Genomic DNA, 25,817 nt, shown 5'->3' with positions numbered 1-25,817 from the left:
GCAGTCATTGCATTCCTGGAATAAATATCACTTTAAACAAGCCTTATAAAAGTGAGTTGGCATCCAGTGACCAGATCTTGGTTTCAAATACCCTGTCCATTAACAGGAACCAGGTATCCTTGGAGAAATGGCTGATTCTAAGATAGAGGTAAGAAATATATAAGATAAGCCTGAAGCATCTTCTAATGCCGGAAAGTAAGAAAGTGCTAAGGAAAAAAAAAAAAAAAAAGGAAGAAACGACAACAAAAACAATGATGAGAGCATGTCAGGAAGATCCAAGGAGCCAATAAAAGATCTTCTAATGGCCAAGCTGGAATAATTTGAGCAAAAAATAAAGTAGTACTGGGTTACAACCCAGAGTATAAAACAAACATCAGTGTATTCATACAGATATAAATAAATGATTGAATAAATAAATGAGGAAGAAACAAATGTCCCATACAGAAGAATTCAAAATAAAATAATTATGTAGATAAGCCACACTCAGTGAGGTAGAACTAACTCCCCACTCCATAAGTGTGGGCTGTACATAGTGACTTTCTTTCAAAAAATTACTTTCTTTCAAAAAAAAGTGATCAAGGTTCATATCAACAGTGTTAAGTCATGTTGATAATACATACTTTAGATATTCTGTGATTTAAAAAGTGGCACTTTAACTCGTGACCTAACTCCCCAAAATACACCCAAATCCAATTGTGAGAAAAAAAATCAGACAAATCCCAATGAAACAAATGCCATAAAAACCTATCCAGTACTTCTCAAAACTGTCAAATGTCATCAAAAACAAGGAAAGTCGGGAAACCATCAAAACCAAGAGGAGCTTAAAGAGATATGACAAGTAACTGTAATGTTTATCTCAGATGAGATCCTGGAGCAGGAAAAGGACAATAAGCAAAACTACAGAAACCTGAATGAAGTATGGATTTCATTAATAACAATGTATCAATATTAGTTCATTATTATACAAATGTGTCATACTAACGTAAGGTACTAACACTAGGGGAAACTGGGTATGGGGCATATGGAACATTTTACTATCTTTGCAATTTTTCTGTAATAAAAGGTTTATTTTTTAGAAAGTGAATTGTGGATTTCTCTCACTTTCTGTTTTTGGGATCGGTTTGTGTGGCAGCACTTTCAATGGAAAACTATAAGCAATCCAGTAATTGACCCAGGTTGATATGGGCATTTGGAACATGATCAAGGTACTAGTAAAGGTTACACTGTTCAATAAATATTACTGGAAAATCAGCTACCAATTTGGGAAAAAATTCTGAACCCTACCCTCTTGCCAAATCAATTCCACTTAAAATCTGCAAAGATTTGCATATAAAAATAAAGGTATAAAAATTCTAGAAGATAATGAGAATGAATATCTTTATACATTTGGGGTAGGATGGACCTTTTTTACACATAACAACATTTAAGACAACATTGAATTCTTACGGGCATAACAGATCTTGCAGTAAGTGCAAGATCTTGAGCCAGTGATATGAAGCACAAGCTGAAACACTCTCCCAGTACAAAGAGAAGCGTAATTGGAGAGAGCTTGCAAAAAATAATGAAAGGTAAGCATGAAAAACAATGGAGACAGTTGTATCCTGGAAGAAAAAATTAATAACAAATATAAAACATCTAATCTGCTGAAACAAAGTTCCCCAAAATAAAGATCTAAGTTAACAGAACAAAAAAGCAGAGAGAATTGAAAAAAAACAGTCAAGCAACATGTCCAAGGTAACACAGCTAACTTCTGGTGGAGATGGCTTTGAAGCCAGCGCAGCCTCACTTTCAAGCTCACGTTTTTTCTGCTTCCATATATGTGCTCCGTTAGCCATTAAAAAGTAATCTCTCTACATGAAATATGGTGCCTTGCACTGGATTCTACATCAGAAAAGGAACGTTAGTGAAAAAACTAGTGAAATTCTAATAAAGTCTAGAATTTAGTTAAGAGTAACATACCAATGTTAATCTCTTAGTTTTTATGATTACACCATAGTTACAGAAGATACTAATGCCAGGGGAAACTGGGTGAATGGTAGGCAGGTGTACAACTTTTCTGTAAATCTAAACTATTCCAAAATAAAAAGTTTATTACATAAAATAAACCTCTCAAAATGGTACCTTGAGTACTATCTTCAAACTCGCAAGTATAGAGATTCATTGCATAAAACAAAATTTTAAAAAGGGCATGCTTTGCATTGAAGACTTATTATCACAGGTTTACTGATGACTTTAAAAATTAATATCTGTTTCAATTTAATTACACAGCTTTTTTTGAAAAGACTGCTTACATAATTTCTTCCACATCAGGCTTCCTTTCATGTGGATAAAAATATAGACTACTGTAAACAGTAGTCTCTAAAAACATAACCAATCTGGTTGTGATGAACTGCTTTCCATTTCTGCTACAGATGTGACAAAAGTTCTTTAAAAAAATTTATAACAGCAAGAATTAAATTTAAAGGATTAATGTAGCTGCCTGATTTTAGGAGCTGTCAGATAATGAAAGAATCAGGACTCCAGAAATAAATGAATTCTAGGAGAAAAGCTGGAGCATATAATTAAGTAGAAAACTCAAAGGAGCCTGACTATGTAAGAAAAGAGGGAGAAAAAGTACTTAAAAAGAGGCAGAAAAATAAAGGAAACTAATGGAAATCAGGGCTTATGGTGTGTCTAAAAAATGAGATGTGATAAACCATGGAATGGGAGGGGAGATGACAGCAATATGAACAGTATTAAGTCCATCACGTCACTGTCTTGCTGTGGTTCCCATCGCTTAGAGCACGAGCCAGAGAACGATGGGGACCTTGATGGCCTGCCTCTGCCTCCATCACATCTGACCTTCCCTTCTCCTTCTCACCTGGCCCTGATGGCCCTCCAGCCTGCCCGGTCTCCAAGCAGTTCCTCAGGCACCGCAGCCTTTGCATGTGCTAATCCCCCTGTCGGAATGTCCCTCCCCCAGACATTTCCGTGGTAAACCTCCTCAATCTCCTTCAAGTTTTCCTCAGACATTAACTTTTCAGTAATGTTCTACTATACACATTCTATTTAAAATGGTGAACCCCTAGAACTCCCAAACTCCCTTAACCTGCCACTTTCTCATAGCTGCTTCCATCGTCTAACACTTTCATTATGTTGAATATCTGTCTCCCCAGCCACTCGACTCTAAGCTCTTTTTGCCTGTTTTGTTCACTGATATTTCCCCTGTGCCTAGAATAGTGCTGGGCACATAGTAAGTGCTCAATAAATGTGTCAAAAATTGCATTTGTACAAAAATATAATTTTTCATTATCATTAAAGTTAGGATAATAAAACACTGATAACTTTTCCAAAGTCATTTTTCGAGCAATTAGGGTCAATTTTTTGCCTGTCCGTGTTTCTGGGTATTTTCTACACTGAAAAATTACTTCTATAATGTTTTAAAAGAAAGTTTTGTTTTCGCAAAAGACCAGACAGCTGTCAGAGATCATTTCAACTTAAGCACATTCAATATCAGAGTCAGAATAAAAGTTTATTCTACCAAGGCCTGCTCTTCTTATGAGCATGAATAACAGATCAGCAAATGATGAACAGAACCATCCACCAAGTTAATAGAATCATAAAATTCTAACCTCATTATAAAGATGAGTAAATGGAGACCTAGGAAAAAAGTCAAGTCACTTCCTCCCATTCAATTAGAATATAGCTGATGACGTGTGAACACAGAGCTAGTCCTAAATGAAAGTCTGAAGCATTACACAATGACCTGGCACATCAACATGTCGGAATGCAGTGAGAAGTCCAGACTGGAAATGTTCAGTTCACCATCTGAGCAGATCTTTATTTTCTCCAACTTGTTTCTGTTTCGTTGCTCAAAGATGCTTGTGAGCGGTTGCTTCATAGCGTTTGAACATTCAAGATTCTCTCTGCAGTTAGATCACTCGCAAAATAAACAGTGTGATCACCTTCCCTATGTATTTCAGCATGCTCAAGGACCACTGCACCTTCCAGATCCCACTCAACAGTCAGCCTCTTGCTCTAGCCCTCTATTTGTCCAGTTGAGAGAAGTGTGAGGCCAGCATATTTTACAAATTTCTTATTCTTTTTAGTGGATGGACTGTCAATTAACTGTCATAAAATCAAATGGAAGCAGCCTTCAGGGTCTAAAAACGTTGTCACTTATCTTTTCAAAAAAAATCTAATTCTTTTGCTAAAAATCTGCACACGTACTATTGTATCATCATAAGTGGGGGAAAAAATAAATCTGGTGTTGTATTTTCTTCTCAGAGACAGCAACAGCGGTTCTTCCATACACATGCATTCCCCAGGTCCCCAGACAGTCATCTCCGATGTTACAGCGGTACGGGGCAGACACTTTGGCAAACACAGTCTATTAAATGAAGTTGCTATGGACCAAAACAACGGTATTGATTTTTGGTACAATTCAAAACACAAGGAAACATCAGTTTTCTAAATAGCACAAGTTGAAAAGAACAGGCAGAAAGAGACTGCAAATAGTGGAAATAGGAAAAGAATAAAAGACAATTACATTAGCAAACATCTTAGTGTTCTTTTAGGTTGTTTGTATTTTAAGTTTGAAGAACTGACAAGGCTGAATTATTAATATGCTTAATTGTCCTTATCTAAAAATCTTAGATTGCTGACTGACAGACACTATCTTCAAAGCTGGAAGCCCAAGCATCCAAAAGACCCTCACGAAACAAAGCCTTCTAACCCTCTGGATATCTGAACATCCTCTTTAAAGCTCAAATAGTTTTTCTTTTTTCAAATAACATCCCTTACTGTCTCTTTCTCAGCAAATGGCAGAGTCGTCTAAATTGCGTTATAAATACATCATTTACCAAAATACTAAGTTTGCTGCAAGCAAATGTTTTCCTTAAATATCCTTAATGAGATAAAATGACTTTCAAGTCAGAGACCTCTAGATGGGAGGTTCCCACTGTGGTCACAGCAGCCAGGACTTACCATGGCCCCCTCACTTGTTCTTTGGGCAACTTCTCTCTGCAGTCGGGCCACTGCCAACTTCTCCCTGGAGAAAACAAAAAGCACGTGATTAGTTGACCATTTGAGCATTCTCAGGGCAGAGGCGACACTTGCGCGCGGCTGTGAAACATTCTTTCGAGGTCTCCAGAGGAACTCCTTCCTTGGTTTAGCTCATTTCCTCCACTACACTTTCTATAAATATTTAAAGTGATTCGTATGGGTGCATTGTTTTCATCAAGTGTCATGAAAGAGACACTTTTTTGCCTTGGGTTTTATAATAGCTAAGTAAATGTTAAATGCTAAGTAAAAGCTTTGTTTTAAGTTAATTAATGTATATCACTTATAAATAAATTTTCCATGACTAAAATATTTCAGATGTCCTTTCTAAATCAACTTTGCTTATACATTTTTAATTATTTTTATTTATTTTGTTGCTCTATGCCAATAATGAATTTTAAAAAGCAAACAAAATGTAACTCCTTACTGTTCTTAAAATAACAATAGAAAATCATTTGCAGGCTTGCTATGTAACAGGCACCAGGCTAGGCAGGCATCATACCTGTTCTCATTTCAGCCTGACAATAACCCCATCAGGTGGTTTTATTATGCCCATTTTATAGATGAAGCAGCTGAGGCTCAGAGAGGCTAACACACTGAGCCCCCAGATAGTAGTTTTAGGATCAAATTTTAGGTTTTCTTACTTCAAAGCCTAAATAAAAATCTGCTTATCATTTCTCAGTGTCTAGGTTATATAAAAATATAAATTTAAAAAATATATTCTTCATTTCAGTACTCTTTATTTAACAATGGGGTTCAGTTTTATATCCCTTATAATTTTAATTCTAATTTCACTTAAAACATACTCAATATCCACCAAAATTTTAAGAATACTTTTGCAAAGTAATAGACACTTGCATCTTGCAGAGCTTTTCAATTATTCTTTAAATAGTCGATAAATGACACAGGGGTTATAAGTGAACTCATTCAGTAATCCCTAAATCTTAGTTTCAGCAAGGATTTCCCCCGAAATCCTGCAAGTGCTATGAAGATGAGAAACTATTTGAGTGATATTTCATCCCTTAGTCTTCCCTCTACACCGGATCGGCTCTATGCAAACATAGAGAAAGACATGAGATTCTCAGACAAGTAAGAGGACTCTTCCCTCCAAACCGCTTGGGTCTTTGAAAAGCCTATGACGGCCAAGAAGACATGTGCTTTAGTTTGGCTAAGGCCGAGCAGCCTTTTAGTAGGAATAGTTCTCTCTGGTTACACATCTAAAGGCACAGACTAGAAGAAGAGAAACTAGAACCAGGAGATGTTCAAGGGATACATGTTCTGAGAGCCTGGGGCAGGACCTGCATGTGCACCTGTGAGAAGGGGCAACGATGTCGATAGCAAGGGGCCATAAAGAGAGGGGAGTTCTGGGCTTCCCTGTGAGGCAAACAAGGCAGAGAGCCCCTGTGTGTTCTCTGACTTAACAGATGAAAGGAGCTCAGTAAGAAGAACAAATGACAAGACCAAAGAATTAAAAGGGAAGGATATGACTGACTTCTGGTTTAATATGAAAATTACTGAAGGGTAGGTTCGCTGGATAAAAATTTTAAAAAGGAAAAAATTAAAAAGAAAATTAAACACATGAATTTACCTCTTCTCTCCAAAGAAACCATTAAAAATGAAGTAAAGGGTAACAATCGTAAATATTACAAAGTCAAATAAAACAGGAGAAAAACATACCCAATACTCTATGACCCAGCAATTCTACTCTGTGGTATAGACCCAACAGAAAGGTAAATATATGTTCACCAAAAGGTATGTTCTAGAATGTTCACAAAAGCACTTTTGTAATAACCTTACACTGAAAATGCACATACCCATTAACAATAGAATAGATAAATAAACTTCAGCATAGGCATCCACTGGAATACTATAAAGCACTGAGAAGGAATAATCTACATCTAATCACAACAACATAAGGAATATCACAAACATGCTGTTGCGTAAGAGAAGTGAATGCAAAAAAGTACATACTTTATGTTCCATTTATATAAAGTGCAAATGCAGGCAAAACTCCTATCTGGTTCAATAAGACAGGAAATAAAAGAGACAGATATCAAAAAGGAAGAGTTGAAACTGTCTCTGTTCACAGATGACATTAATTTTCTACATAGAAAATCTTAAGGAATTTACTATACAACTAATAAGTGAATTTAGCAATCAAAGCGTAGAAGCCAATATGCAAAAATCAATTGTATTTATATATACTAGCACAAAACAAGTGAAAAATAAAATTTAAAAAGCATCTATTTATAATAGTGCCAAAAAACATAATACATCTAGGGAATAAATTTAACAAAAGACTTTCAAGACTGCTATACTGAAAACTAAAAAACACTGCTGAGAAGACCTGAAGGAGACTAACAGAGACATATACCACATTCATGGATTGGAAGGCTTAATATTATTACACTGTCAAAATTTATGCCAAATTAATCTATAAATTATTTTTCATTGGGATGTACAATTCCACATCCCAGTGAAAGAGGAAGGCATGAGTAACAGAAAACAAGGAATCCCATACAGAAGAGGAGAAAAGAAGAAGAAAGGGAGGAGAGGAGAAAAAGGAATATATGTATGTAGTTTTTGGTAAAAAGAAGCCCTGTACAACAGCTATGTAAGAGTCCAGAGAACAACCAGTCCAGATTGCAGCAAGAAGATGGGGAAAAGGATGACTCAAGGGAAAAACAAAATTTGAACCAAAATACATTACCTATGTGTTTGTAAATACTGAGAAGAGTTGTAGAATTTTAGTTTGTTAAGAATCAGAGATTGGAACATGAAAACCTAAGCCAATGACAGGAAGTGGCAATTATTAACTCTGGAATAAAAGTAAAGAAATGCAATTCCAGAATTCTACTAGACTCGGCTGTGAATGACATTTACTTTGTTTTATCATAATTATTTAACCAAATTAACTTATAATTTAATGAAAAAATTGGAGAGAAGGAGAAGTGTGGAGCAACAGATGGTATAGAAGCACTAAATCCTTATCTTTCATAATAGGAAGACAATATATAATGCCTAAAAGTGATCAGTCTAGGAATGTAAGTACAAACATATTATTTAGATACGAGGATGGAAAACTCAGAAGGTAGACATAGAACAATGGAGAACGGCTGTACCAGGGCAGTAAGACCCCGAGGCAGGGAGGGAGAGGTCTGCTAAATCTTATCATTGCATTTGATTTCCAAACTATGTACATGTGCTACTTTCATTAAAAACTTTTTAAAAATATGTATTTTTAAAACAAAAAATTGGTTCACTTTTATTAAAACATTATGATAATATATTAGTTAAAAGAAAGAGGACAGATTATTTAGCAACTGAAGATTCAGCATTAAGTGATTCATTGCCATGGTTCTGAGAAGAATACACTGAAAAGCTTTGGTAAATTAAGACGAAATAAGAATTAACTATAAGCAATAAGGAGTCTTTAGACAACTGTTTTAAAATATATACTACAAACAGTTTACTATGTTACAGATATATTTTAAATTTAAAAGATGTTTTACTTTTTTCAATGAAATATAAGATACACAGAAAAATTAAGAAATCATAAGAGCACAGCTTGATGAGTAATCACAAAGTGAGCATGTCCATGTTAGTACCACCTAAGCAAAAAATCACGAACATTCCCAGAACACGAGAAGCTACTACGATGCTAACGATAATTAACTTAGTATAATAGTTCCTAAACTCATTTGCCGAACTCTTTTCTCTGTATACCAAAACATGGCAGCATTTAACTTCTAGTCTAAAATGTTATATACGCTGTCTTATATTTTACTTGACTATTCATTCAAAATATCCTATCCTCTGAATAAAATCCCTCCTTGACCACATCAGTAGCAGCCAAAAATGTTGATTCATGCATTTTTGCAAGTAGTCAGTTGTGATGTAGTTATTAATAATATCGTATTATAACAGCTGGATGCCTGAATGCAGAGATAATATTTAGCTCATCTCTATAACACTTACTAAGAGCCACTTAGGTACGAACAAAATAAACATTTGTGACTTGCTGAATGAGGAATCAGTCACAGAATCTAATACGAACTTGCCTACTAGAATTTGTTTTTAAAGAGATAAAGTCTAGGCCGGGCGCGGTGGCTCACGCCTGTAATCCTAGCTCTCTGGGAGGCCGAGGCGGGCGGATTGTTTGAGCTCAGGAGTTCGAAACCAGCCTGGGCAAGAGCGAGACCCCGTCTCTACTAAAAATAGAAAGAAATTAATTGGACAACTAAAAATATATAGAAAAAATTAGCCGGGCATGGTGGCGCATGCCTGTAGTCCCAGCTACTTGGGAGGCTGAGGCAGAAGGATTGCTTGAGCCCAGGAGTTTGAGGTTGCTGTGAGCTAGGATGACGCCACGGCACTCTAGCCAGGGCAACACAGTGAGACTCTGTCTCAAAAAAAAAAAAAAAAAAAAAGATAAAGTCTTGCTCTTGTCTCCCAGGCTGGAGTGTAGTGGCATGATCATAGCTCATACTGCAGCTTCAAACTCCTGGGCTCAAGCAGTCTTCCTGCTTCAGCCTCCTCGTGAGTAGCAATGACTACAGCAGCACACCAATATGCTGGGATAATTTTTTTTCTAATTTTCTGTAGAGATGGGGTCTTGCTATGTTGCCCAGGCTGGTCTTGAACTCCTGGCCTCAAGCAATTCTCCTGCCATGGCCTCCCAAAGTGCTAAGATTATAGGCATGAGCCACCTGCCCAGTCTAGAATTTCAAATACCATTTTGCATTTACATGGTACATAACACAGGTACATGTAAACACACAATGATTCCCACAGGGCACCTTCTGGTTCTAGTTGGCCCCAAAAGCTTTTTCACACACATTCTAAAATTATGAAAAGCATAGCTTCCACAGGCTCCCAGGCAAATATCTGCATAAGCTTCAACAAAGTAAATTCCTATGTAAGAGCCCTGAATGATGGGATGGCAGAAAAGTAGTTCTTGAATATTTGGGTCAGAAGACTTCTCTGCATGTGGAAAAATTAAGGACCTCAGAGAGTTTCTGTTTTATATGGGTTGTATCTATTGATATTTACCACATATAAATGAAACTGAGTTTTTAAAAATATTAATTCACTAAAAAAAAATCAAAACCCATGCTAACATAAGTAAAATATTTTTATGAAAAAGTAATCCTATATTCAAAATCAAATTTCATAAGAAGAATGATGCCACTTTAGAATTTTGGAAATATCTTTAATGCTTGGTTTAGTAGAAGACAGTTGGATTCTCACATCTGCTTCAACATTCAATCTGTCATGGTAGCTCATGTCATGGAGCTTCTAGAAAACTCCACTCATAAAAGAAGATGAGTAAAAAAGGCAAATATTCTAGTGTTATTACAAAAATACTTTTGACCTTGCAGATACTTTGAAAGATCTTGGGGACACCCAGGTTCCCAGGACCAAACTTTGAGAACTTCAACTAGAAGACAGATACAGAATTAGGGGTGGAAGAATGTTCTAGAAAATTGCCTTGAATCATCATTTCTGATTGCTGAATCTTCAGAGAAAGATTTAATATATATGCTAATGGCATGTTAATTTTTCACAAGAGTAGTTTAGCACAAAGGAGACATTTCTAGGAATAGAACAAGAGTCTATCTTATCACTATCATCATACTAAACGATAAAAGAGTCTTAATACAGTATAAGGGAACTTCACTATTTTATGCTTAAAAGAGATGGGCTTTATAACAACTATTAGAAATTGTCACAATGTATAAGTGCATGTTAGATCTTATTAATTAAATTTAAAAGAAAATTTTAATGGCTTTTAGCCATTACATAGTTTCTAAAAGTGAAAATACTATATTAATAAATCATGAAATTTTATGGACTGCCCACACATTATGTTTTTGGGCATTCAATTGAGAAAAAAAATTGTGAATAAATCAACATGAAAGGCCATCTCTAAAGGGCAGCATGCTAGCCATTTGATTTGGTGAAACAGAAAGTAAAGTACATAGAAACTACAAACACCAGTTTTATTTCTGACCTAGCCCTATGTGTATGGAGAAAAACCCAGTTTCAAACAGCCATGTGGCAATAGATGATGCAAACATGGAGAACTGCAGAGTAGTCTGGTCACAGGAAAAACAATCCCCAACACTATCCCTGCCCTCTATCTTTCTTCCCCTACAGGTGGGAAAGGTGCTTAAGTGCAGACAAGTGGGAGCTACCCTGACTCAGAGTGGCTAGGTGGTAAAGGAGCCGAATCTGCAAGGACAGCAAATACAACTGTCTGTCTGGGACCAAGCTCTTTAATTGTTTTTAATTATTTATGCAGGAAATACAACCTGTAATGTCATAGAGCAGTGACCCCTCAGGGTTCCAAGGAACAGTTCAGGGTCTTCTATGGAGTAAGTGGGCAAGCCAACGGCAGCTAAGTCCACTACAGCAAGAGCACTGCAATGCTGAGCTAGTAGATATATTAGGCTTCTGAATCATATTCCCTTTGAAAAGAGGGTTTCAAAACTAAAATAAAAAATATTATTCTATCTTCTTTCTTCAGGTGCAGTAATTTTCACAATCCAAATATTTCAAAAGTTCCTGTGTGTGCATTTTATGTGATCAGGAGTTTGTTTCTTTTTAAAGTAGAAATTGTATTTTATTTTTGTATGAAGAAAAGTTGTCTTTCTTTATAAAAACTAAGAAAGTGATAATGTAGGCTAACTCAGTGAAAGCATCTATGATAAAATACTCAGGATTTCTAGATGTTAACATTTCTGGGATCAGATTATCAACTCAATCAAAATATCAACAATAAATGGCTCTTTCTTTTTAAAGTAATCTCGTTCGCCCTTGGATTTAATAGTTCCTGGTAAACCGTATCTGCAAATCTCCATGGTCCAAATACATGTGTGAACCAATTGGGGCCAGTATCTTTTTCATGCAAATTCACAGTTCTTACAAACAGCTTTGTATGAAAAATAAAGAGTACTTGACTTGCCAGCTACCCAAGGCAAATTAAATACACTCACATACACGTACACCCTTGCTCCAATTTAAAGGCCTTAGTTCATCTGCTGGAAACAGAAAACTGTGCTTTTGCAATGCATCACTGTTTTGTTTTGTGTTTGTGGCAAAGCCAGTAGCTCATTATGAAGCGGCTATTGACTTTATGATTGCAAACCAAATGCCCAGAGCTATTTTATCAAGAGCTATGGATCTTTATTTACAGAATAGAAATAAAAGAATAATATAAAGAATATACAAAATGAAACAAAAGATACCGCAACATTTACTTCTCTTTCAGTTAAGAGCAAAGAGAATTTTTCTCTCCAGGGAGAATGAAACAGATCTATTCTTCTTATTCAATTTTATACTTAAATGGAGAATTAGTCCCAGATTTCTAGAGTCCTTCAATACAGCCCCAGACTGTCTCAACTAAAGATAATGAGCAACGACAACATTTTATATGGGAACCATGGATCTTCAGAATACCACCGACACATCTGCAAATTAAGCCCGTGGAAAGAGTATCCCCAACGAAACCAAGAGGATGTTAGCATTTGTAAAATACTGAAAAGACCTACAAGGTTTGCATGTTTAGAAAAACGTTCCCCAAGGAGCAAGCAGCTTGCAAAGGAGGAATATATTCATTTTGTGATGTGTGGAGACCTCGGACTACAGGGCACGCTGCACAGCCATCTGTTGCATGAGCATGCACCGCAGGCCTGTCTGGAGACAAATCAGTGTTCTCTCGCTACTCTAAAGGAAGCCCAGGACTCCCACCCACCCTGCCCTGGATGGGGGACGATGCAGTCGCTGTGTGCCCTACTCTCCACCAGGCAGATGGTGCTCCTTGAGGATGCCCTGACAGAGGAGCAGCAAGGGTACTTAGTCTAAGTGGGAAGAATTATTTACTGTTTCTATTAATACTCCTTGTAAGACTCATGGCCCCAACTACTCTATACATGCAATGCATTTGAAAGGTACAGATCCAAAGGTACAACTTACCTCACATCAAGCAACCTGTCAATATGTTAAACATTGTGTGTGTTCTGGTGAAAGTGCCAGATAATTTGTGCGATCTCCACTTGACTCTTCTAAAAAATAAAGTATCACAACTAAGCATGCTCACATATATTTTAAAAGAAAAAAAATTCTTGGGTATCTTAGAAATCCAAAGTCAGTTTCCTTTACTGTGGGGTAAAGATATTGTATCATATGTCTTCTAAAAAGTTCTAAGTTCATGTTAGTTTTGGTTTTTAGGTTAAGTTCCTATAAAATATTGAAAACTTAATTACTTACGTATTATATATAAATATCTATCTCTATTTTAATTTATTCAGAATATCCTGCTAACTGAAATTATATAATCCAATGATAATGAAAATTCTAATTCATTCAACAAACATTTAACGTGTGTTTACTCTAGGTCTAGCGCAGTTTTAGGCCCTGGGAAATAAAGATAAGACGGTTCCAAATTCAAAGACTTCAGGGCCAACAGACAGAGAAAGCATGCCTAAGCACACCAGTGTCATAAGATGCAAGAAGAGCCTGGCGCGGTAGCACACGCCTAAAGTCCCAGTTACTCAGGAGGCTGAGGCAAGAGGATCGCTTGAGCCCAAGAGTTCAAGGCCAGCCTGGGTAATGTAGCAAGACCCTATCTCTATAAAAAAGCATTAAAAAATAAAACTAAGTTAAAAAGAAAAAAAAAGATGCAATAAGCACAACACAGGTGCACTATATTCAAAGTTCGATTTTAAAATGAATGTTAGGTGGCCATTTAATCAAAAGATTGAAATTGAACTTCCTTTAAATGGGAAGGTATATTCTGCTATTTATAAGAATTTTTTTTTCAATTTCATACTTTTCAGTAACAAATCACATGGGAGAACAGGTCTGTCCTCACAAATATTTTAATTGTAAATAATCTCTATCGGATATTTTTTGCTACACTCTAAATTCCTTCAGTCTTTTGAATGCAATGTGGTTAGACTTTTGTTTAGCCCCAAGATCTGCCACTTTAGTGTCAGGATTTTATTCCAGGTTCCTTCTTTGAGAGCCACTTGACTGATTTTTCCATTTAAAATGATAATCATAATGGTGGATATTTCCTGAATAGTTGCTATGTCAGGCACTGTCCTAAATACCTTACACGAAATATTTCGACCTCAAACAATCCCATGAGGTAGGTATTATCATCATCTCCATGATACACAGCAAAAGTTTTCAAACTTTTTGGAGTCAGAACCCCTTTATGCTGCAAAAAATCACTGAGGATCCCAAAGAGCTTTAGTTTTTGTCAGTTATATTTATTGGTATTTACCATATTCAAAATTAAAACAGACAAAAAATATATACATTAATTAAATTAAAATAGCAATAATAATTCCATTAAGGTTAACATAAACATGATTAGAAAATATAACTCCGGATTTCAAAAAATAGTAAAACTAGTAGCACTGTTTTATACTTTTGCAAATGTCTTTAATATATGGCTAACAAAAACAACATCTGGATTCTCATATCTGCTTCTACATTTAATATGCTGCAATGTCACCTGTGAGGTAGCCTCTGGCAAACCACTGTGTGCTCGTGAGACAATGAGGGTGAAAAAGGCAAATACTAAGATATTCTTATAAAACTTAGTATTCTTATAAAACTAGTTTGACCTCATGAATCTCCAAAAGGCCACAGAGCCCCACAGGTCCCTAGTCCACACAAAAATGCAAGGAACGATTGAGGTTTTCAAAGATGCAACATATTCTTGACCATTTTAGTGTGAATCAATGGGAAAACCACTAATATAACTTTTCAGGAACACACTGAATTCCAAGTATTATGAACCCACGTTTCTGGCAGAATAGAAGAAAAATACTAATCAAATCCCCAATATAAACCTATATTCTGCAATAAGTTTTGTTTTTAACATCCCCCACCCCCATATTTTTTATGAAGCTACCACCAAATGCCTAGATTGAAATTAGACAGATGATTACTCTCATTGATGCCTTGAGGCAGAGAGTCATACACTAAAATCTTGAAGAAAAGATTCAATTAATCATCAGCCTTCCCCACTTCTGGTGGGCCCCAAGAATAAGAGCCCGGTGGTGATCTGGTACGTGTGGAGGGAGGACAGGTTTGCTCCCCCGAGGAGGCCAAGGCCCATTCTCTCCACACACAGAGGCGTCCTGGGGGGTCACCCGCTGCAGAAGCCGTGACAATGCCGAGCGCCAGGTGCACCCGTCGTGTGGGCAGATGGGGACACCAGTGGCAGCAGTCCCTGAGTAATGGTTAAATTAATTAGCTTTTCCAAAGCAGATCATTTAATTACTCATCCCCTCAGATATTGAGGGGGAGAGCAGATTTTAGAGAAACTTTTAGAGCCACAACTCAGATGAAAGAAACTTCTATATATACTTTTTCCAATATATATCGGCATTGCCCCAAAACTTTAAAACACCAAAAAAAAAAAAATAAATAAACACTTTTATTACATGTTTCAGGGAACTCTATTAACATCCATAACATAAAACATCAAGACATCCATGACATAAAAATCAGTAAATTGAGAGTGCATTCCGAATTGTTGACCTTTACATGATTTTGTGCAGCAATAACTAAGAGTCAGTCTGCAGGAAGTCGTAGGAAACTCAACAGGGTTTACACGTACACTCCTCTGACTTTGGGAGACAATGGGAGTTTAATAATGTGCTATGCTGATTAAGGAATGCCTCCTGACCCCCATCAAAATTCACAGAGACTTCTTAAAGAATTTGGTGTGCTGGAATACAGACATAATTAGTAAAAGCAAACAAAACCCCTAATATTAGTTGCCTACCAAAGATAGTCTCATTGACTTGAGGCAAGATTACAAACTGCCTTCACCCATATTCAGTAGCAGAAGTTAATCAAAGGTCCTAGAGCTTGACAAAATATGCCAATAAAACCACACAAACTACCTTTAATCCCTACTACTATGGTCATACATGTAGCATTCTGCACATTTTAGATGCTCCATGTATACTTCTCAGTAAACAAATAAACCAACAAAGAAATGAATTTGTCTTTCTGTATTTTCTCCTTTTTATTTCTGCTTGTAACTGTTAAGCTTTCACTAGAATGATATATGCTTTCATCCCCAAAATTTTGAAAAATAAAGTTAGAAGATCCTGAATTTAACACAATATGGAATTGAAGCAACCTCATTTTCTCCTCTTCCTCACTGTCTGGTACAGAGTGAAATCCCAAAGCTCTCCTACCTAGCATTTCTAAAATACATATTAGAACAAAAAACTCTAATTTGACATATAGGCATTTCTAGTCTTAACTCTTGTAATAACTTCTTCCTTGAGTGTAAAGTCAGTTCAAAGACTTCAATACAGGTTTCTTTGAGATATAAACTTTTTAAGAATCATTGAAGAACCACTTTATTTCTTAAACTTAATTTTCACTTGTGTAAAAGCTAGGTTTTTGAATGAGCATTCCTTATGTTTCCATGTTTTCTAAGAAACCTGGAATATCTTATGTTTTCATCTACCCCCCCGATATTTCTTCTTTTAATATTAAAATTCCACTAAAAAGAAATCTATGCCTATGTTATGTCTGACAATTAAGAAAAACTTTTTAAAACAACAGAATTTCATTACTAATGTTCAATTTGTTCCATCGATTTTGATAACATTCCAATTAATGAGATACATGTATTAACATCTTAATATGGAAGGAGAATTCTTAAGGAAAACACATGTAAACCATCTCTGAAGGAGCATTACATACCTGTGAGTGTGTGTGACAATAACTCTTATGTGACAACTAATTTAGTTTCCATGGCTTTCAGTTATCAATGGCCCTGAAATCTCATTCTGTCTGTATTTTGACAAAGGCCCCAAGACAGAATTTGTGAGGAGACTCAAGCCATCTGTCTAGGCTCAGAAAAAGAAAGCTTTTGAATTCCAAGGAGAAGTTGTAAGCGGTACTGACGGAAGCCCCGGTGGACTGTAACGCAGCAATGTTTATACACTAAAGCCTCCTTCTTCCATCTGTGGGACCAGTCACACACACAAGGGTGACTTCAGCTCAACAAAATGGTGATTGTTAGGACAGACTGGAAATGTCATCAATTCATTCCACAAACGTTACGCTGCTTACTATGTTGGAGGCATTTTTCTAGGCTCTCTGGAAGATTCGATGATGAGTAGGGCTCAATCCCTGTAGTCAGGGAGCATTCCATCCCAGAAAACAGATAGTATGTCTATATTCAGTGTTACGGGTTGAAAAGTATCTTCCCAAAGTTCATATATTGAAGTCCTAACCCCCGGTATCTCCAAATGTGACCTTATTCGGAGATGGGGTCTTTACAGCGGTGATCAAGTTAAAATGAGGTATTTGGGTGGGTCCTAATCCTGTATGACTGGAGTTCTTATAAAAACAGGAAAATCTGAAGATACACACCACAGGAAGAACACCATGTGAAGAGGAAACATTAATTGAGGTGATGCTTCTACAAGCCAAGGAAAAATTAAAATTTCCAGCAAACCACCAGAAGTGAGGAGAAAGGCATGAAACAGGTCTTCTCTCAAGTCCTCGGAAACAACCAACCTTGTCAACACATCTTGGACTTCTAGCCTCCAGAACTGCAAGACAAACTTCTGTTGTTTAAACCACTCTGTTTGTGGTACTTCGTTACGGCGGCCCTAGCAAACTGATATATCCAGATATATTTTAATATAAAATCTATAAACTCTGAATGTTTGTCCACATATCCATCTTTCTGTACACAAATGTACTCATACACATAGCTTGTTAAAGAATAATGGGTGCCCCAAGCAAAAAGTGTAATGTATTTTCAGCAGAGGGAGTGTTTAATAATGACCAGGAGAATCAAGGAAGTCTTTACAGAGGAAACAGCTGTCAAATTTCATAAAAGTTAAGACCCTTAAAAAGTCAGAAGCCAAACATGGCAACTAAAGAACTGTAAACTCTTTATTGCAAAGTAGGTTTTTTTCTTTAATCTAAGGAACTCACTTCTTTTACATGCCATTTCTCAAGAGAGTTCAAGGAGACACTATGAATGATTCAGATGGCACATCTGATAGCTAACCCTCCATGGGCGTTCATTATCTTAGCCACAGAGACATTTTTAGTACTTTCGTCTCCACATTCTTTTTACTAAGTCTACTGTGATGCCCAGCATAAGATGCTACTTCAGTGCTCTGTTAGGAGAACACTGATCTAGTTGGTTTTCCAGAGTGGGGATGGATTGCAAGTGCAAGCATACACTCTAGGGCCACCCCATTCCTGGGGCATATGCTGGCCACTTGTGGGTGGTGAGGAGTTAGGTGACCTGTAGTTTTGAAACTGGGCCTGCTACCCATAACCAAGCCCTCATTAACTTAGGTCTCTACCCAACTGAGCCATTATTAAGCCTCAGGAACACTACAAATTTACTGATTTTTATATACCATTCAACTTAATAGCCTTCTCTAAAGCATTCGGTAAGATTAATCTGATGCTTTGATCACCTGCCAATTCATTTTTATGAGTTCCTAACATATCAGAACCAAGCTCACTTACTTTCCTTTCAGAATTATTTTCACCATTGAGTTGCATGTACTGATTAGATTCTTCTTTTCTAATCTTTCAGGGCTGTATGAGTTGTGTTTCTCCCAGTTGCAAGTAACAGAAACAAACTCTGGCTAGAATAAGAAAGATGAGGCATTTTATTAAACGTCTTATGGTATTTCAAAAGGAAGTGAATCACCAAGTCCTAAGTGAGGCAGGAGCCAGATAACCCACCACAGGGACCTCTGTAGCAAGAATTTATATACCTCTTGGCTAGCTGCTTCCATAATGCCCTGGTTAAGCTCCGGGGACAACTGGTTTCTATTCTATCAGTTCCACATTTTAAATTCCCAGGAGTAAGATCGTGACTGGCATAGCTTAGGTGAGGCACACACCCTGAACTGACCAGCTTTAGCCCAGGGCAGGGTAATAGAGCACAGTCTTAGACATGCTCCTGTCTTATATGGATTAGGGGGATGTTCTAAGAGAAGGAAACAGGGGTCTATCACATGGGCTGATAATTCATGTTTTTATACTGTCCATTCTTTGAAAAATGTTTTTTATATATTTCTTAATTAATCATTACTTTGACCTGTATCATAAAACAATTAGCTGTCTTTTTTTTTGTTACTGTTAACTAAATTGTTTCTGTATTCATTACAGTTGTACTAACTCCAGACCTGAGGTTCCCCATTAAAATACATAACTAGTATTGAGCCTATATCTTGTTTTCTTCATACTGTCTTGACCCCTCCACTATCACTGTGACTTAAAAACTTATATTGAGCACTTTCCTCATTCTTCCTTCTAGAATACTTAACTAGGTTTTAGTCTACATATTGCTTTCTGTGCATTGTCTCACTGTGTCCATGCTCAGCACACTTTATATTGAGCACATTCCTAGAAATGTTATCAACTATGAAACCTTGTGTACAAGTTCACACAATATGTATAATCTTAGAGCCAAAGAGTACATTCTTATGAGACACAAAACAAATCAGAAAGTATCTTCTTCATCTATTCTTGTCCTTCACACCATTACTAGTAAGACTGTTCAAAATACCAACGATGAGATTTCAAAAGACACAGGCACTTTTAAAAATCTAGAGGATAAAAAAGAAAGCCAAACTTCCCCCCCACCCTTATTTTTTTTTTGGAGACAGGGTCTTTCTCTGTCACTGGGGTTAGGGGGTTAGAGTACGAGTACAGTGGCATCATCATAGTTCACTGCAACCTCAAACTCCTGGGCTCAAGTGATCCTCCTGCCTCAGCCTCCTGAGTAGCTGGGACTACAGGCATGTGCCACCACACCGGCTAATTTTTTCTATTTTTTGTAGAGATGGGCAGGGTCTCAGTCTTGCTCAGGCTAGCCTCAAACTCCTGGCCTCAAGCAATCCTCCTGCCTCAGCCTCCCAAAGTGCTAGGATTACATTCCCTATATTTTTTTAAACAGTCTAATAGTAGCCAAATTTGGATAATAGTCATTTAATATATAGAAAAGTAGCTAAAAAGCAAGAAAAAAGTCAACAGTGAGAATCTTTAGAGGGAAAAATGGAAGAAACTAATAACAGATAGACTAATCTGTTAAGAGATGAGAAATGAATGGAATCCAATGGGTCAAATAATTTAAAATATACTACACCAGGTAAAACTTTGAGGGGAAGAAAAAAATTCCCAGATGTGTATACCATCTAGGATATTCTCAACAGGGATAAAAGTGTTTTAGAAAACAGGAAAGCAACGTGGGCAAACAGCAGTAGATGTTGTTGCAGAATAGTAACAGCACAACAACTGGGCAGAAAAATTAATTCTGTCCAAACAGGTCATTGTCAACTTTCTGTTTGCAAATAAATCTAAGCATTTATAATTATCATGTTTCACTGACACAGTGAGAGAGAAAACAATAAAGAAATGAAGGCATCCTTTGTATCTCAAAACAGGAGAGGGGAAAAGTGAGTAGTGAGGGGTTCTGACAAAGAGCCAACACAAGCCACTTTCTGAAGGAGAGATGCCCGTCACGCCGGAGGGCAGATGGCGGCTGAAGTGGTGAGCAATAGTCTTTGAACATATTTTGGTTACATTTAAGACAGAAGAAGATAATGATAATTAATATTCATATAGTAATTATATTCCAAGCACTTTACAGTTAGTTATTAACTCGTTTAATTCTCACTCCAACCATGAGGTGAGCACTATTATTATTCCCACTTTACAGATAATGAAAATAAGGTTCTGAGAGATTAGATATGTTCCCCAAGGTCCTGGAGCGAGTAAGTGATGACGGCAGCATCTAGACAAGGGCACAGGTGGACTCCAAAGTCCTCATTCTTAACCTTAATGCTATGCTACCAGCCTGAGTCTACCTGGAGTTATGATTTTTACATTGCATGTGGTTGTTCAGTAATATGGATGCTAAGAAACATCTATGTGAATTTCATGGGAAGCTCTCAAAATCCATTTTAACTCCTCTTGGGAGTCAGACAACTACAGAGGCAGAACAGAGTTGTGGCTAATGGAACAGACTCCGGAGCCAGACTGCTTGGGTTCAGAATCCTAGCTCTTCCACTTGCTAGTTCGTTGACCTAGAGAAAGTCACCCTCTCTACGTTACAGTGTATCATTATTTATGAACAGGTACTGCCCCTTTCTGCGGGAAGGTTTAATTTCCTCATCGCACTGATACCAGGCGTGGCATATGACTCGCTTTGCCCAAGGAAACACACGCAGAAGAAACACGTGTAACTTCTGGGCAGTAACTCTAAGAGCCAGAACAAGATTTGCTCTGTTCTCTTCTCTCATTTCGATAGACAACAGTCAAGAACAAGGCTGGCCTGGGTGCTGGAGTGAACATGCTGCACAGCAGCTAACCCAGCAGACATCTAGTGGGGTAAGGACACCACTGTTGTGACAACCCACTATCATCTGGAAGCTGTTACCGTAACAGAACTGCCTCTCTCGACTCACACACTCTCTGTGCCTTAATATCCTACCGGCTTCTAGGGTGATCGGGGGCATTAAATGAGTAATTTTTATAAAACCTATAGAACAGTGGCTGGCACTGATACACTCCATAGAAATGTTAATTCCTAGAATTCTTTTCACATATAAATGGCAGGGAATAAGTAATTAGTGAGCCAGATACTCACCTGAAGAGTACAATTGGAGAAAGAATGCTAGAGGAAATATTCCCAATACTAATAAAATCAAATGCTTTTCTGGTTCTCCAAATTCTTTCAAGTCAGTTCTAATGTTACACTGGTTGCCCTTTGGGTGTTTTTGCAAATAACTTCTCTTTAATGCTCCTTCTCAATCCAGTAATCTCACGTTTGTTTACATATAATTCAGAGCTTTAATAATATTGCTGACCCAAAGGCTCCAGACAGTTTTCCTTCTGTAAAATTTGGTGAACTTACTTTGGCCATGAAGATATGCCTTCTCCCCATTTCCCTCTTTTCTCTTAGCTATCTTTTTTGAAACCAGAGTTGAACACCAGTTTTCCCATTTGTAGAACACAATTTTAGTGAGATACTAATAGCTGTCATCTCTTTGTTTTTATGGGTGAAGGATTAGAGATCACTTTGACAAGTTCCTTTGTTTCTTGAGTTTTGACAGTCTTCAATTTGCTAATGTGCAAATTTTTATAGTAAAGCATCTTACCAGTTAATGTTCCACACAGCTTGCTTTCGGGGGAGGCTGCTGACAACAATTTCTAATATGTTGTAATAAGCAGATATTGCGACACCTTATGCCCAGGGGAAAGATATTGTGAGTCTTTCTCTAATTTCTAAAATAAGAAATTATAGACTACTAAAGCAGAGGACCAAAGAGATCTATGACACCAGTATCCTTACTTTAGAGACGAAGAAACAGAGGCTCCAAGAGATTGAGTATATTTGCTGAGAAAACTTAAAGTGAGTTAAAGAGTAAAACCCAGAATAGAACACAGTCATTATACATGGGTTCGAACTAGTCCTATTTTCCAGGGTTGATTGTGTTTAAAAGGAAAGCACATAAAAACATGAACACATCTGGACAGACTGGAAAACATGTTAAAAACCAATCAACAAATGCACTCCATGTTACTTAGATCTTACTGGGTTTTAATCTGGTCCATTCACAAAATCCAAAGGGGTTATTGAGGAAGGTGACACTAACAAAGACTCATCTTACTAAGCTCATATGTGAAGCAGGTAGATAGGGCTGAGTCAGTATTAGGGCTTATCTACACTAAGATACAAAATAGACCTCAAGTGATTCTATCAAAAAGCTTTGTTTGGTGCTTACTTGCTGTATAAATAACTCACTGGCTATTTGTTCTGAAACAATAATGATCAGAATGCCTATCATACCCAATAAAAAACAGAAACAGGCAATAGACAGGATCAATCTTCAGAAAGTAAAAAATACTAAAGGTACCTATGGCTGCTATTGACTGTTATTGGTGGCAAATAAAACCGAAAATTATTCTCAGCACTTACCACTTTAAAGATCTCAAAATTTGCTTCTTTAAAAGAAATGTACCAGGGATTAATAAATATTACAAGAAAAAAAATGGGAAATGTTAATTGCTCATGGATTTGTCCCATTTAATTTTATTCTAGTAAGCCCAAAGAAAGACATTTCCTAAAGCTTTGTGTGGCATCTGGAAAAATTACTCCCCCTGTAACTAAATAGGTAAAAAAAAAAAAAAAAAAGGTGTACTTATTTAGTGGATAATGATAAAACTGATATTTGTAGCTTATGTCATTCTTGATCACAAAAGCCTTGTGTGTTTTCTCTGCCCCTTGACCAAGCACTCCTGTCTAAAAGACAAAAGAGAAAACAAAATAAAACAAAGAGAAAAGGATTCTGCAGGTACCTATATACAAGAAAGGTGCAAAAGTCAAAAGTCACAGAGCCAGGCACAGTGGTGCACATCTATAGTCCCAGCTACCCGGGAGGCTGAGGCAGAAGGATCACTTGAGCCCAGGAGTTTGATTCCAGCCTGGGCAATGTAGATAGATCCTGCCTCTAAAAAAATGAAATAAATTTTGAAATTTTTTTAAATGTCACAATAAAGACTAGATATTGTCATAGACAGGAATTCCATTGAAGGAAAACACTATTTCTGCTTTGGAGAAGGGCTCAATCCATCTAAAAGAAAAAACATTTAGTGATATACAAAGTTAGGACCTGAAACACATCGAAGACAAAACAACTAGCAATGTCCTACTTAGTCCAAAAGGAAATAAAACTAGCATCAGACTCTCTAGCCAATGGAGAATGTCTTTAGCACAATACAGTAAGACTGTTGTATGTGACACCTTGATAAATTAAGGAAACAGAAACACTGTCACAAAAAGAAAAAGAAGAAAGGAAGGAAATTCACAAACAGTACCCACAAAAGATGGATAAGAAAGTTTTAAGAGAATATGAGCACTGATTAAAGGCAAGCAAGAAAAACAAGATAGGCTCTATCTAGCCAAGCCCCCGCTGCAAATGCCTATTATATTGTTTCCTTTGGCATTGACACAAGAGAGCTTCAGCCTATGTCTACTAATACCATTATTTATAAAATAGAAAAAAAAAACATCTTGATAAGAATATATCTCAATGGCAAAAAGTCTCCTATATAATCTGAGTGTACAGATGAAAAGAAATTCTTTTTCGAAGTCATAACAATTGCAAAGCAACCAGTGACCAAGATAAGCATTTGCAGAGGAGCCACACTCAATCTATCCGACTGGCTTCTCTGTTACATGAATCCAAGAATGGATAACTGCTGCTTCCTGGAAAAACCTGCAAAGCTGTAAAAATCAGCCCATGCCAGTATGTGGCTGGGGGGAAAGAAAACATTAAAGAAAAGAAGAAAGGTTAGAGAGAAACAATGGAAATACTGATGATAAAACTCCTGCAGTTCTTCATTTAACATTATATTCGTTGACCTATTGCATGTAAATCAACATGAAAGACACAGGGTTTTGAAAAATACACACACATGGTCCCTGCCCCCCAAAAGCTAGAACTGTTAAACACTACTTGGGTCCATGACCTTACCAATATGCATTTTTTACAAGCATAAATACAGTGTTCAACTCCATAAATAGTTATATTCATAACTAGCCAGCATTCCTGTATTATTTTGCTGACACAGATATATTATAGTGAAATTTTTTAAAAAGTCAAAATAGAGAATTTTCTCAAGTCCAAGTTTATAAACAATCTGTTCAATATAGATGTTTACTTCTTAATTTCATATACATAATATATACTTAACTACATTTAAATACCAACAATTGTATATACTAACTGCAATCTGATAAAGTATTTCGAAGTCTATGTTGATAATCTCCTAGAGTAGGGAAAGAGTAAAAAAATTCTGTAACACAATTAGCTCATACCTTACTAAACCATTATTCTGTGGCAGTTATTATCCTACATGCTTTCACATGCATTATCTTACTGAATCCTTACAAATCTCTCCTTTGTATAGATGAGGAATCAGAATTTCCATGTGAACCTTCCACACTCTAAACCACTGCATTTTACTCCTTCTAGCCACAACATCACCTACAGAGGCGATTTCTTTGGAACCTAATCAGTTGTTAGCTGTTAATAGAAATTTTACTTTGCTGTGGAATCATCATCAAATCAACAATGATCCCAAGAAGCCATCAGGACTGTGGCAAGAAGGGCAAGACAACAAGGCTAAAACGTGGAAGCAGACACAGGCTCCAAGGTATAGCAGATACTCAGGAGCACTACCCGTAAAAGCTCAAGGGAGGAAGGCAGGCAGGCAGTTCAGAGAATCATGTTATGACAGGATACAGCTACAACTTCCAGATTTGGGGAAGTCCAGATGTCAGGAAAGGCAGGCTCCTATGAGGGGAATTTTCAAGTCTGGCAGTCAGTGGAGGGTTTAAGTTGCAGGGATAGAACTCTAATTTCTGAAAGGTCTGATGACCATGATGTAAGACCTTTAGATAAACTAAAGTGCACAGCAGAATTTCAAGTAATCCACACAGCATGGGGGGAATTAGCAACAAAGATTATTTGAACACACATAGAGGTGCTTTTCAGTTTACTTCCCAATAAAACTCACAATCATTAAACAAAATGTACTAGTACGTGATTCTGCTCAAACTATGAGACCATAAGTTCACTAGATCCTGACGGGGCTGCCTTGAAAAATGGCAGGTTTAGTTCTCCACAGCACCCATTCTTCATGAGGAATAAGCCAGCTTTCGGGACATTCATTCCAGTACTGAG

General features: G+C 36.9%; 1 protein-coding gene across 1 annotated transcript in view; it reads right to left on the bottom strand.

Moving 5' to 3' along the window:
* Positions 1-25,817, bottom strand: part of NCKAP5 (NCK-associated protein 5) — an 839,167-nt gene that overhangs the window by 525,602 nt on the left and 287,748 nt on the right. Inside the window, exon 3 of the mRNA XM_012650513.1 lies at positions 4,966-5,029. Within this exon, the coding sequence (XP_012505967.1) occupies positions 4,966-5,029 (64 nt within the window). The remainder of the gene's footprint in view (positions 1-4,965; positions 5,030-25,817) is intronic.

The sequence above is a fragment of the Propithecus coquereli genome, unplaced genomic scaffold (assembly GCF_000956105.1).
Source record: "Propithecus coquereli isolate 6110/MARCELLA unplaced genomic scaffold, Pcoq_1.0 Scaffold33, whole genome shotgun sequence".
Taxonomy (NCBI): Eukaryota; Metazoa; Chordata; class Mammalia; order Primates; family Indriidae; genus Propithecus; species Propithecus coquereli.
The sequence above is the reverse complement of the archived record's forward strand: the minus strand, read 5'-3'. Positions and strand labels throughout refer to the sequence as shown.